At 39.6% G+C, this 14,319-nt stretch overlaps 1 protein-coding gene across 1 annotated transcript in view; it reads right to left on the bottom strand.

The window, feature by feature from the left end:
- The window catches only part of RHBDL3 (rhomboid like 3), a 242,917-nt gene that overhangs the window by 72,901 nt on the left and 155,697 nt on the right, over positions 1–14,319 (bottom strand). Inside the window, exon 6 of the mRNA XM_053707554.1 lies at positions 9,148–9,260. Coding sequence (XP_053563529.1) covers positions 9,148–9,260 — 113 coding nt within the window. The remainder of the gene's footprint in view (positions 1–9,147; positions 9,261–14,319) is intronic.

Genomic DNA, 14,319 nt, shown 5'->3' with positions numbered 1-14,319 from the left:
AGAGAGACAGCAAAAGAGAGAAGGGGGAGAGAGAGAGCAAAAGAGAGGGGGAGAGAGAGAGAGCAAAAGAGGGGGGAGAGAGAGCGCAAAAGAGGGAGGGGGGGAGAGAGCGCTAAAGAGGGGGGAGAGAGAGAGTGCAAAAGAGAGGGGGGGAGAGAGAGCAAAAGAGATGGGGGAAAGAGAGAGCGCAAAAGAGATGGGGGAGAGAGAGCGCAAAAGAGAGGGGGAGAGAGAGAGCGCAAAAGAGAGGGGGGAGAGAGAGATCGCAAAAGAGAGGGGGGGGAGAGAGAGCGCAAAAGAGAGGGGGGAAGAGAGTGAGCTCAAAAGAGAGGGGGAGAGAGAGAGCAAAAGAGAGGGGGGAGAGAGATAGAAAAAGAGAGGGGGGAGAGAGAGCTCAAAAGAGAGGGGGAGAGAGAGCTCAAAAGAGAGGGGGAGAGAGAGAGCAAAAGAGAGGGGGGAGAGATATAGAAAAAGAGAGGGGAAGGGAGAGAGCGCAAGGGGTGGGACCGCTGTACTGCAAAAGATGGCCCGTGTGAACGGGCTTTAGGACTAGTTTCTCTATATATGTGAGGATTTTTGGACAGATATATCTATTTATAACGAGATATGTATATGAATATATATATGTCTAGATATATTTTGAGATCTATATGCGAATATCTCTTTGAAAATATATCTGAGATATTGTTTAATGTGCATAAGATTGTAATGTAAAATGTTTTCATTATCTTCATAGTTAAACATATTTCTATACATATAAATCCATGTTTCTCTATGTATATGTATGTCAATGTCAAATCCCTGCGTCAATTTTTTTATTGAAGTTTCAAAGAAAAGTAATGTACATAGTTCGCCCACTGACGATAAGTATAACAGAGCATTACACACATTGTTGTAACATGAAGGTCATTCTAAAAGGGAAAACAAAGAATACAACTTCACCTCTCCAATCTGTGCTGATGATAAAGTTTTGGACTAGAGAGAGATAAAAATTACCCTCTAGAGATATCAAACAACATGTCTAGGTTTAGGGTGTTTGTATGAAGAGAACATCTGTGTGAAATGAGCATGTGTAAATGACATCGCATAACATGCCCTGATAGTGCGAAAAAGAGACTATGGGCTACAAAAAACTTCAATTTTTGTAATATTAACTTGGAAATTATCCTAACAGCTATAGTAAGAATATTCTATACCTTTCTATTGTAATAATATTAAGATGTAGGGAGTTAGCTTTTGTAACGGCCACACTTAGGCCATGAGAAATGGAGAAGGGGAGGAAAAGTAGCGGGCAAGAGCCGCTCGTATTATAGGGGGAAATAGAGATAGGGGCGGTGCCATCTACAACAGAATAGTAGAATAACCAAGTGGGAGGGTAGATAGTATGAGCAGAGGGGTAGTTATTTCCATTAGTAGGTGTCTAAGGTAAGGGATGAAAGGTATTTGTTGTGTGAGCTAAAACCACATACTGCGTTATCTAGTCTGAACATTCAATCAGGGCAGTAACTAGTACTGTAAAGTGAAGAGGATGTTTTGCCTAACATATATACTTAAGTATAAGCATAGTACCTGGTCATAACTATAGATTTAGTTAATACAGTGCTAGTAGTTACATCTAATACTAAGAGGTATATTTGTCCCCAAACCACTATATAAGGCAGTATTGATATAATAGGAAGTATATGCCCCAAACAAATGAGCTTTGGCACCCTGAAATGTACGCTAGTATAAGCCATTAGCATGCGGTTAGAGGGGTAGTTTATCTAAACAAATGTGGCTATGTATAGGGATGGATGTGAGTAATTCTAACTAGGCCTTTTAACTTAGGGGGAGAGAGTTGTAAAACAAGGCTAAACACACTCAAGCAACCAGTAACTTTAGAATGAAGCTTAGTATAACATGCATAACATGAGAAAGTTTGTTAGGCTTGTGAGGTAGGGTACGATTAGGTAATGATGTAGGGTGCTACCTGCAGCTATGAGATCCAATTAGTTATCAACAAACTCAAGTTAACTTTGGCGTGATCTAAATTCGGAGAGCAAGAGATTATTTCATTGCACGGTTTGGCTAGGAGTAGGGAATTGTATATGCATCCAAAAAAACTTATATCTCTCCGAGTTAGCTAAATAGAATCCTACATTTTAATATAGGAGCCAGTGGGGGCGTTGTATAGTATTAACATATAAGATATATCCTTTTGAGGTTCAAGATGTGACCTACATACAGGCAAATTGATAATAATGTGTCGTAATATATGGCTCAAGGAATAAGACAAACATATAAGGATGTAATGTGCCTGAGATACATTGCATAAAAGAAAACAGTGCATGCAAACATTAATAAACCATATATAAGCGTGCATAGTTGCATTGGCGCAAACTGAATACACACATAGAGTCTCTAAGCACTAGAAACCATGATAGGATAACATCTTGTTAAACAAACATATGAGCAATCACTACAACCCCTACTGTATATCTTCAGCTAGGCCATGTTTGACTTTGGGAGGATCTATATAAGGAAGTAGAATGTTAGTCCACTGTGTGGATCAGTAAGAAGTAGTTAATTGTGTATACCTTGTTCCCGGCTATTATGTTCCTCCAATCTAGTCACCTAGGGTCCCAGATTTCATAATATAAACTAATGAGAGGGCTCTCTATAAATGGGGTATCTAGAGGAATTTATAAGGAGCTGTTGTAAGCTGACACCTTATGGCATATATGACAGGCATAACTACTAAACCCTACTTTATATTTTTAGCTAATCACCGACAGCATTCGGATAGGGAGAGGTCAGATATAGTTAGGTGGAAAAACTCCCAGTATATATAGACAACTAGAGGGGGCTAAATTGGGTCGTTGTGAGTTAGCTCGCTGTAGGACAAATATGATAGAGTATGAGTAGTGAATAACCTTAAAGCAAGCTACATAACAGCGTTATAGACTTTCAGATACAGGCAATCTAATGGTTAAGTGTAATAAAGTATGAGTATGCATAGCCCAACGTACATGGCACAAACATAAATATATAAGATGCCCTGGGAAGGGTAGAATATGGAGGGTAAATGAATATAGTATCATTATTAGGAATGTACCAACAGGAACTACCATGTCTACGGTTAAAGCTTAAAAGAACATACTAAGAAGTTTAACAGATGAGCCTAGAGGTTAACCTGCACTTCCTTCTGACCCACTCAAATAAACAAATAACAAGGGGAGGGGGTCATGTAAAAGTAGGAAACAGTTATCAGCGACTAGGCTAATACCCAGCAGGCTATGTATGTGGATAAAAACATTTAACCCACTCCAGATTTTGGGCAGAAAAAGCAATATAAAACCAGGATTTAAATTTGGCTCAGTTATTCCCCGAGGTCCCGCATTTGCGCTGACAGGGAGGTGGGAAAGTTCTGGGTGAAAGAGTATAGTGGGCTGCATTCCTTCTCAGGCAGAATTAAGTCCCATATGAGTATTGTCTCCGATTCATGTCTAGGGGACTCTCGTGGAAAAGTAATATTTGGCCCAGTACTAGCTGCTCCCGAAAATAACACAATCGCAGGGCGGCTACGAGAGAATGTCCCTTTGTTCAAAGTCTCAGCGTGAGGTGAGGTACCCACAATCCTTGAAGCGTGTTGTGCATTGGATATTTCTCTGTCTCTCATATAGTGCTTTCTAGCTAGTCCAGGGAGGATCCCAACACTCCTCTGTCTCGGAATCGCCCGGGAGGCTTGTGGTAGATGTTTGGCAAGATCCATGAGTGCTAGGAGGCTTTGTTTGAGATCGGTGAAATGAGCTGCTGATCGATGTAGTATCACGTCCTCCTCTGTGACCACAGGTGCCATATCCCTGGAATAAGTAAGATTGATATATATAGGCAGCTTGCGGAGAGTGTTACAGAGATTGTCACCTATTGCTGTCCCTCAATAGCTCTCGGCCCAGACACCAGCGGAAAGAAGGGGGGGAGGGCAAGGGGAGGTTCAGCAGCTCTGAACATGAAAAATCATTAGGCAAGGCAGGTACGGCAAAATTAAGAATAGGGAAAGTCTGGTTGCAGGTCCAGGTCTTGTCCCGTTGGTTTGTGAGTCTGCAACTTGCTATGTGATGATAGTGCGGACTATTCCGCCCTAGTAGGTAAGAAGATGAGGCCCAAGATGGCGGCTTACTTCTTCTGTGGTTCAGAGCTACTTCATACCGGAGCTTCGTGTTGGAGCTTCCTCTCTTTAGTCTCCACCAAATGAGCTGGTTTAAGTACCACTTGGTAAGGCATGCATATAGAGACTAGAATTAAGTATTTGCCTGAGAAACAATGGCATTTAGTAGTTTAATACAGCGTTGGTTTAGAGAGCTCTGTATAAAAACGTCTGCTCTGCTTGGCAGTTGGCTCCGCCCCCGACGTTTTTTTTTTTTTAACACCCGAGATCTCGTATCTTTGAGCCCTTATAACTTTTGTGTGCAAAATTTTTTAAAATAATTTTTAATAGACAGTGTTAATGAGTGTAACTGTACATTGTAATGTATTTTTAATGTGTTTCGTAAAAACTTTTTGTTGTGCAAAGCTGTTAACTACAGCTCTTCGAGCTTGGAAAGGATTGTTGTGTAAAAGGCAAATGTGTGCACGTGCGCACTCGCATTTTTTCAAGACTTTTAATACCTGCACAATGAAAATTGATAGCAAAAAGACCACATTGCACATAGAAAAGTCATAACGAGCTACTTGTAATCTTGCCCTGTGAAATTTGTACTTATAATATTAAACTCAAAGTTTATTATTTTCCTTATTGCAAAATGAGTTTCCCTGCTCTGCTAGTAGGCTGAACAGGGGAGTTTTGTGGGTGTAACTGAAAGTTGTCTGCCAGGTCTGGCATATTCTCTAAACTTGTTCCCACTGCAGGTCTCACTGTTTTATTTCACAAAAAAAAGTGGCAAAATACATAAAACACTTACGGATAGATTTAGAGTTGGGCGGTAGCCGTCAAAACCAGCGTTAGAGGCTCCTAACGCTGGTTTTTACCGCCCTCTGGTATTTAGAGTCAGTCAGGAAAGGGTCTAACGCTCACTTTGCAGCCGCGACTTTTCCATACCGCAGATCCCCCTACGCCATTTGTGTATCCTATCTTTTCAATGGGATCTTTCTAACGCCGGTATTTAGAGTCGTGGCTGAAGTGAGCGTTAGAAATCTAACGACAAAACTCAAGCCGCAAAAAAAAGTCAGTAGTTAAGAGCTTTCTGGGCTAACGCCGGTTCATAAAGCTCTTAACTACTGTGCTCTAAAGTACACTAACACCCATAAACTACCTATGTACCCCTAAACCGAGGTCTCCCCACATCTCCGCCACTCTATTAAAATTTTTTAACCCCTAATCTGCCGCTCCGTACACCGCCGCCTGCTACGTTATCCCTATGTACCCCTAATCTGCTGCCCCTAACATCGCCGACCACTATGTTATATTTATTAACCCCTAATCTGCCGCCCCCGCTATCGCTGACACCTGCATATTATTATTAACCCCTAATTTGCCGCTCCGTACACCGCCGCCAGCTACATTAATACCTATGTACCCCTAATCTGCTGCCCCTAACACCGCCGACCCCTATATTATATTTATTAACCCCTAATCTGCCCCCCACAACGTCGCCTCCACCTACCTACAATAATTAACCCCTAATCTGCTGACCGGATCTCACCGCTACTATAATAAATGTATTAACCCCTAAAGCTAAGTCTAACTCTAACCCTAACACCCCCTAACTTAAATATAATTTAAATCTAACAAAATAAATTAACTATTATTAAATAAATTATTCCTATTTAAAGCTAAATACTTACCTGTAAAATAAACCCTAATATAGCTACAATATAAATTATAATTATATTGTAGCTATTTTAGGATTAATATTTATTTTACAGGCAACTTTGTAATTATATTAACCAGGTACAATAGCTATTAAATAGTTAATAATTATTTAATAGTTACCTAGTTAAAATAATTACAAAATTACCTGTAAAATAAATCCTAACCTAAGTTACAATTAAACCTAACACTACACTATCAATAAATAAATTAACTAAAATACCTACAATTACCTACAATTAAACCTAACACTACACTATCAATAAATTAATTAAATACAATACCTACAAATAACTACAATTAAATAAACTAACTAAAGTACAAAAAATAAAAAAGAACTAAGTTACAAAAAATAAAAAAATATTTACAAACATTAGAAAAATATTACAACAATTTTAAACTAATTACACCTACTCTAAGCCCCCTAATAAAATAACAAAGCCCCCCAAAATAAAAAAATGCCCTACCCTATTCTAAAATTAAAATAGAAAAGCTCTTTTACCTTACCAGCCCTGAAAAGGGCCCTTTGCGGGGCATGCCCCAAATAATTCAGCTCTTTTGCCTGTAAAAAAAACCATACAATACCCCCTCCCCCCAACATTACAACCCACCACCCACATACCCCTAATCTAACCCAAACCCCCCTTAAATAAACCTAACACTAAGCCCCTGAAGATCTCCCTACCTTGTCTTCACTTCACCGGGTTCAGCGATCGGTCCAGAAGAGGGTCCGAAGTCTTGATCCAAGCGGCGGCTGAAGAACTCCATCATCGGACTGAAGTCGGAAGTCCATCATCGGGATGAAGTCTTCTATCAAGCGGCATTTTCAATCTTCTTTCTTCCGGAGCAAAGCCATCTTCTTCCCAGCCGACGCGGATCCATCCTCTTCAACCGCCGCCTACTCGCCGAATGACGGTTCCTTTAAATGACGTCATCCAAGATGGCGTCCCTCGAATTCCGATTGGCTGATAGGATTCTATCAGCCAATCGGAATTAACGTAGGAATATTCTGATTGGCTTATGGAATCAGCCAATCAGATTCAAGTTCAATCCGATTGGCTGATCCAATCAGCCAATCAGATTGAGCTCGCATTATATTGGCTGATCGGAACAGTATATATAGTAGCGGTGAGATCCGGTCGGCAGATTAGGGGTTAATTATTGTAGGTAGGTGGAGGCGACGTTGTGGGGGGCAGATTAGGGGTTAATAAATATAATATAGGGGTCGGCGGTGTTAGGGGCAGCAGATTAGGGGTACATAGGTATAATGTAGCTGGCGGCGGTATACGGAGCGGCAGATTAGGGGTTAATAATAATATGCAGGTGTCAGCGATAGCGGGGGCGGCAGATTAGGGGTTAATAAATATAACAGTGGTCGGCGATGTTAGGGGCAGCAGATTAGGGGTACATAGGGATAACGTAGCTGGCAGCGGTATACGGAGCGGCAGATTAGGGTTTAAAAAAAATATGCATTTGTCAGCGATAGCGGGGGCGGCAGATTAGGGGTTAAGAAGTGTAAGGTGCAGATTTAGGAAGTGTTTCCCCATAGAAAACAATGGGGCTGCGTTAGGAGCTGAACGCTGCTTTTTTGCAGGTGTTAGGTTTTTTTTCAACTCAAATGGCCCCATTGTTTTCTATGGGGGAATCGTGCACGAGCACGTTTTTGAAGCTGGCCGCGTCCGTAAGCAACGCTGGTATTTAGAGTTGCAGTGGCGGTAAATATGCTCTACGCTCCCTTTTTTGGAGCCTAACGCAGCCATTCTGTGAACTCTAAATACCAGCAGTATTTAAAAGGTGCAGGGGAAAAAAAGCATGCGTAGCTAACGCACCCCTTTGGCCGCAGAACTCTAAATCTAGCCGTTATTACCCTAATAGAACACACATGTATATGAAAATAAAAGAATGTAAGGTAATTTATGCTGCAAACAGGGTAAACTAATGTATAATGGCTGCAGCATTTAATTTTTAAATTGTGCCACCTGCTCCCTGCTAACTTCTCTCTCCTCAGCGCAGTTTCCTTAATTACAATTTACTTACTGTCTTAATTTCAGTAGCAGATAATTCCTACATTATTGTAGGAAGCCTAATGACCCAAACAAGAGAGTGATCTGCATGTTTGTGTATATGACCTATAGCTTGAAATAAAAATGCAGAGTCAATTTAATCCTTAGTGAATCTAGGCATTTTTTTTTCACCAGTTGCTTGTCTTTTTTAAATGTTAATCACATTTTGAGTTGAGAAACCTTTATAACTCACTGAGAATTAACCTTATTGATTGTTTGCCACTTATTTATAATCTCTATAAAACATACTAGTGCTGTGCTTAATTTATAATAAAGATGAACCAGTCAAGCAGTTCTTAGGTTGCCTGCATTCTCACAATGTTGTCTGGGCTTGTAATTAATTCTCAAAGGGCTCCATTTACTGTAAGGCTTATTTAACTGCCCTGATTGTTTGTTCTTCTTTTGCAATTGATGTCAGATTCTCCTGGAGGCTGTTGAAGTAAATGGTGTCTTGCTACTGTGTCATACTAATATGAAAGTTAAAGGGACAATGTATTCAGGATATCAGCTGATCAAAGTTTATTGTATTCAAATCTTCTGCAGGAACACCTTGTAAAATGAACTGTTTGCCCCCTCCCACTTGCAGATTGATTTCTTCAGCTGCCTCATAGCCAATACCTTAAAATGTACCTGCTAAAAATGTCATTATATGCTTGATGGTTTAGATGAATGTTGCTGTCTGAAGTAGTTATAAACTAAATAGAATGAAAGGATTTATATTACAAGACAGTCATCTGAAATATGGAAACAAATCCTGTAAAATTTTGGACACCTGGCAATTACATATTATCCTGTGGTGCTATTTCATTAAAATATGAATAATTCCTTCACACTTTGTTCATTTCGTTAAATGCTTTTTTAATCTAGGTCAGTGTATCTTTAAACTGCCCACAATTCAATGCTTTACTCAAACTTCCAGAACAATATCAAATTATATTTGTATACAATGTTTCTTTGGAAGAAATAGCTGACAGTCAAAATGTTGCTCAGATTTTGGGTAAAATATTTTATTAAAGATTGAAAGGCTGTGGGAATACATTTGACAATGGTTAATTTTTATGAAATTTAAATCTACAAAACAATCTTTCACTATGTAACAAACCTCCTGCTCTATGCAACAGTGACTGTGCTGTCATATTTCAGCCATGCAATATATATTTTGATGGGTAAATAATAAAAATATAGGAGGAAAAAAAAAAAACATGAAGAGGGAATATAGTGTTGGATTTGTGGTACCTGCCAGAACTCCTGCTGTGTATACAAAGCCAATCCTCAGAGCTCCGTGTACCATCTCCAGGGGAACTCCGACTAACAGCTGGAGAGCCACATTCACCCCCAAATGTTCTATCCTAAAGGAATTCAACACACACATTAATAAATCAATTTCATTTTTGTAGAATAGCAAATTTTATGTTGGCTAAAGGAATATTCTAGGTAACTAGAAAAAGAGATCAAACACAACGAATTGTAGTACTGTAGTATGATAACCTATACTGTGTTGGTAGAAGTATATATAGTGGGTATTGAAAAGAATCACCCCCTTGAAAATAATCACATTTTGTTGCTTTGCAGCCTGAAATAAAGACGGACACAGTTTTTGTTTATCCAGTTGTAATTACTAAGTGCAATGACATCCAAGTGAAAGATATAACACCAACATGTCAGGCAAAAATTAAGGAAATTCAAAAACAGAATCACTAAGTTGCAAAAAGGATTAACCCGTTGTGTCAATATTTTGTTGAACCACCTTTTGCTTTAATTACAGTCTTTAGTCTGTTGGGATTTGTCTCTACTAACTTTGCACATCTATACTGTACAATATTTGTCCACTCTTCTTTGCAGAACTGCTCCAGTTCCGTTACATTTGATGATAACCGTTTGTGGACTGCAGTCTTCAAGTCATACCACAGATATTCAATGGGATTTAAGTCTGGGCTCTGACTAGGCCATGCAAGGACAGTCACCTTTTTCTCCTTCGACCACTGTGTGGTCATTTTTGCTGTGTGCTTTTGGTCCTTGTCATGTTGGAAGATAAGCCTTCTTCCCATTGACAACTTCCTGGCAGAGGGCAGCAGATTTTCCTCAAGAATTTGACAGCATCCATTATTTCTTCTATCCTGACAAGTGCTCCAGTGCCTGCTGCAGAGAAACACCCCCATAACAGGATATTACCACCTCCATGCTTTACTGTAGTGTTATTTGGATTGTGAGCTGTATTGGATTTCCGCCAGACATATCGTTTGGTGTTGAGGCCAAATAATTACATTTTAGGGGCATATTTATCAAGCTCCGGACAAAAATCAACCCGATCCAATACAATCGGGTTGATTGACACTCCCTGCAGGGGTATGCTGTCAGCATTTATCGATGTGCAGTGGACATGATCCGCAATATCGGATCATGTCCGCTCGCACCATAATAAATAGGCCCCATTGTCTCATCTGACCATAATACCTTTTTCCATGTGGCATCAGAATCTCCTAGGTGTGTTATGGCAAAGCTCAGTCGTGACTGCATGTGGCCTTTCTTGAGAAGTGTTTTTTTTTCTTAAAACCCTCCATACAAGCCACATTTGTGGAGAATTTGTGATATTGTTGTCACATGCACACAATGACCACTCTTTGTGATAAATTCCTGCAACTGCTTCCGAGTTGCTGTGGGCCTCTTGGTAGCCTCTCTGACCAGTTTCCTCCTGGCTCTTTCATCCAGTTTGAAGCGACGTCCTGATCCAGAGAGGGTGTTGTACCAAATATCTTCCACTTCTTAATAATAGACTTCACTGTTCTTCTAGGCATTGCTAAAGCCTTTGATATTTTCTTGTATCCGTTTCCTGACTTGTGCCTGTCCACAACATTATCCTGGAGAACTTTCAACAGTGCCTTGCCACTCATAGTTGATTGTTTGCTTCAGTTGCACTACCAGGGACTGAGATGCTCCAGGAAAGCTATTTTCATGCTGAACTAATCAATATGCCCACAGCTGATCACAGATGAAGGTCAAATGGCTTTGTGTGTGATGTTAAGAAGGTGATTAGCTACACCTGATTGAGTTTACAAGTAATTTTAGGAGGGAGTGATCCTTTTTGCAACTCAATGATTCTGTTTTTGAATTGTCTTTATTTGTGCCTGGCATGTTGGTGTTATTTCTTTCACTTGAATGTTATAAGTTGCACTGAGTAATTACAACTGGATAAACAAAAACTGTGTCTGTCTTTATTTCAGACTGCAAAGCAACAAAATGTGATTATTTTCAAGGGGGGTGATTCTTTTCAATTTTTCAATACCCACTGTATGGAAGGCAAATAAATCTCTCGTATACAATGTATAAAGAAACCTTGGATGCTTGCTTGTGTTTAGGAAGCCACTAGCTTGTATGAGACAGATGAATATAAAAAAGCAAATTCTTACATTAGGAGACTTTTCTGTTCTTCATCTGATGAGACATCTGTAAGAGCAGAAAACTTCCTTTGCAGATTAGGAGACTTCTCTAAATATATACATTAGATGATGAAAACTCTATTGTCTTAATCAGATGAGGTGACCTCTATAGGCTTCATTATACAAGAGGACCTGCATCAGATGAGGGTCTGTCTGTATTCTGAATCAGATTTTATCTAGCTGTTTATCCTTCATCACTTTATAAAACATCAATAATGTATCTCTATGCTTAACGAAATGTAAAAGCATAAGTCCATAGTTTTTTTTTTAAATGTCCCTCTAGTCTGTATGACAAAATATAATATAAAGAGTCACCATAATGTTATGCTTGTAGCCTGCATCAGACTAGGGGCTCTCTTAAGCCTGCATCAGACAAGGGCATCTCTTTACGCTCCATCAGAAAACGTCATATCTTTAGCCTGCATCATACAAAAGGGGCTCTTTATGCTGCATTAGACAAGAAAGCCTCTTTAGCCTGTATCATACAAGGGCAACTATTTATCCTCTATCAGACAATGTCATAGCCTGCCTCATGCAAGAGAGCATTTTTAGTCTGCATCAGAAAAGGGCATCTCTTTAGCCTGCATCAGACAAGAGGGCCTCTTTAGTCTGCATCATAGAAGGGCACCTCTTTATCCTTTATCAGACAAGGGCATCTCTTTAGCCTCCATCAGACAACATCATATCTTTAGCCTGCATCATACAAATTTAGGCTGCATTAGACAAGGGCACCAGTTTAGCCTTCATCAGACAAGAGCATCTCTTTATACTTTATCATTCTGCATGAGACAAGTACCTCTAGCCGACACCTCTCTCTGTTTCTCCTGATATTATTTGAGGTGTTCCCAAGTAAAGTGCTTATTTATTTTAGTTGACAACGTTGTTTTCACCTTCCATCACCTTGTATATAATCTCTGAGTCATTCTAAATATAAATATTTCTGTATATTAATGGACATAACCCTCATAAGCTGAGAAAACATCCTGTGAGACCAATGTGACCTTTGCTCTGAGTGGCACATTTCAGAATGGTTAAGTGATACAAATTCTTATTCACAAACAACTTGTTTTTTGCATACTAGACTGTTCTGTGCAACCAAATAGAATTGTACTGGGTAAGGTATAGGTTTTAGTTAAACTGATATATATGGGCTGACAATGCTGGGTGCAAAAGGGAGGGAGGGTTTTAATTACCTTATGACTAGAAGCACCAGGGATACAAATTTTACCCTGCTACCAGTGTTCCCTCGAAGGCCACATTTTGTGAGCATCCAAACAGTTAATTAGGGAACCGCACCCTGCAGTTAACAAACACTAGAGAAGACTGCAAAGTATGATGTCCTTATTAACCATTTCACTGCTGGGCTGCTGACAAAATGTGACCTTAGAGGGAACACTGCCTGCTACCTACTTGTATTTGGATAATACCTACATAGCTTTAAAGAATCTTTATGTAGCTTTCATAAAAAATAAGATTTATTTTTTGTTTCTGAGAACAAGGTAAGGAGACTTCTTTAAACTTCCATAATAATATACAGTATTATATCTACATCCCTCCTCAGCATCAGGCGGGCAGAGTCATAAAAGGAGACCTCACTAGTCTGCATCAGACAAGGACACCGCTTTAGTCTGATTATTTCTCGCTCAGTCCCTCCTCCTCTCATGCTTTCTGCCTTAACTCTTGCTCCGTCTCTCTCCCATGATGGTATGTTTAAGCACCTTTGCAGTGAATGGTTTATTAATAGCCTTTGACAATGCTGTATTCACTTTCTCTGGCCTTGTGCAAACCCTCTCATGGATCAATAAGAGTTATAAACACTGCTTTGTAGTAATCACAGGCAGAACCTCCAATCAATACTGGCCTTATTTCATCACAGGCAGTTCATTTTATTGCAGTGACTTTTCATTCTGGTTCACATTGAAATGCAAACTGTTCATTTATTGGGAGTCCTCTGTCTGCTCAGCTGGCTTCCCTAGCAACAGCGCAGCCAGCTCGTTCCCTACGTTCTTTCCTCAGCACATGCCTGCAATAAAACAGAGATATGGGCTGCCTGGCATTGTGCTTCCCCAGCAGTCTGTATGATTACTGTTTTGTTAGACTCTACGTCATTTAGTAGCAATAAACTGAGGATCCTGTTACAGCAGTTGTGTTATGAAAAGCACTCCACAATTTAATACTATTTCACTTTGTATAGGTAGAACCAGTGTAAAGAGATATGGGTCGGTTCAGAGCCTGTTTGGCAATATACATGCTTGTCAGTGTTGGTATATGCATGTGTCAGTGTTGGTTGTCTTTATGGTGTGTGTTTTTAGTAAAGTTATGCTCATAAGTCATGTGATTGAGTCTGTATATGTCTCTGAATGTCAGTGTGAGTCTGTGTCATGGAGGTTATATATGTCATAGTATAAGGCTTAGGAACCTTGCAATTATTAACAACCATCTCTTTATTATACAGTATAGGTTTGCTGAAGTTAAACCATGTCTGAGCACCCCATATGATTGTCTTTATGTTTCAGTGTGTGTCTGTATGTCACTGTGAGTCATTGTGCATGTCTGTGTGTGTCTATGCATGTGTTGTTTTGGCTTTGTGTTTCAGAATTAATGTGTCTGTATCTATGTGACGGTGTCAATATTTGTGTGTATTTTTTAATGTGGGTGTGTGGTTTTGTCCAAGTTATTTGTGCCAAGGTCCATCTGTGGATTTATTAGTTTATATACGTCCTTGTGTTAGTGTATGTGTGTGTGTGTATGTGTGCATTATTGTGGGTCTGTGAGTATGGTATTCTTGACAGCTTTGGTAGACTCTGGATTTGACTTATACAGTCAAACAATCAGTCTTGGTCTGTGTTTCAGTGTGGCTTATGTGGTGCAAACAGTGATTCAATATATATTTATGTGTGTGGATCTTTTCTCATCTATGTATTATTGTTGGCCTTGTGTGTGTCAGATTGTATATATGTGTTTCTTTATG

The sequence above is a fragment of the Bombina bombina genome, chromosome 1, assembly GCF_027579735.1.
Source record: "Bombina bombina isolate aBomBom1 chromosome 1, aBomBom1.pri, whole genome shotgun sequence".
NCBI lineage: Eukaryota > Metazoa > Chordata > Amphibia > Anura > Bombinatoridae > Bombina > Bombina bombina.
The sequence above is the reverse complement of the archived record's forward strand: the minus strand, read 5'-3'. Positions and strand labels throughout refer to the sequence as shown.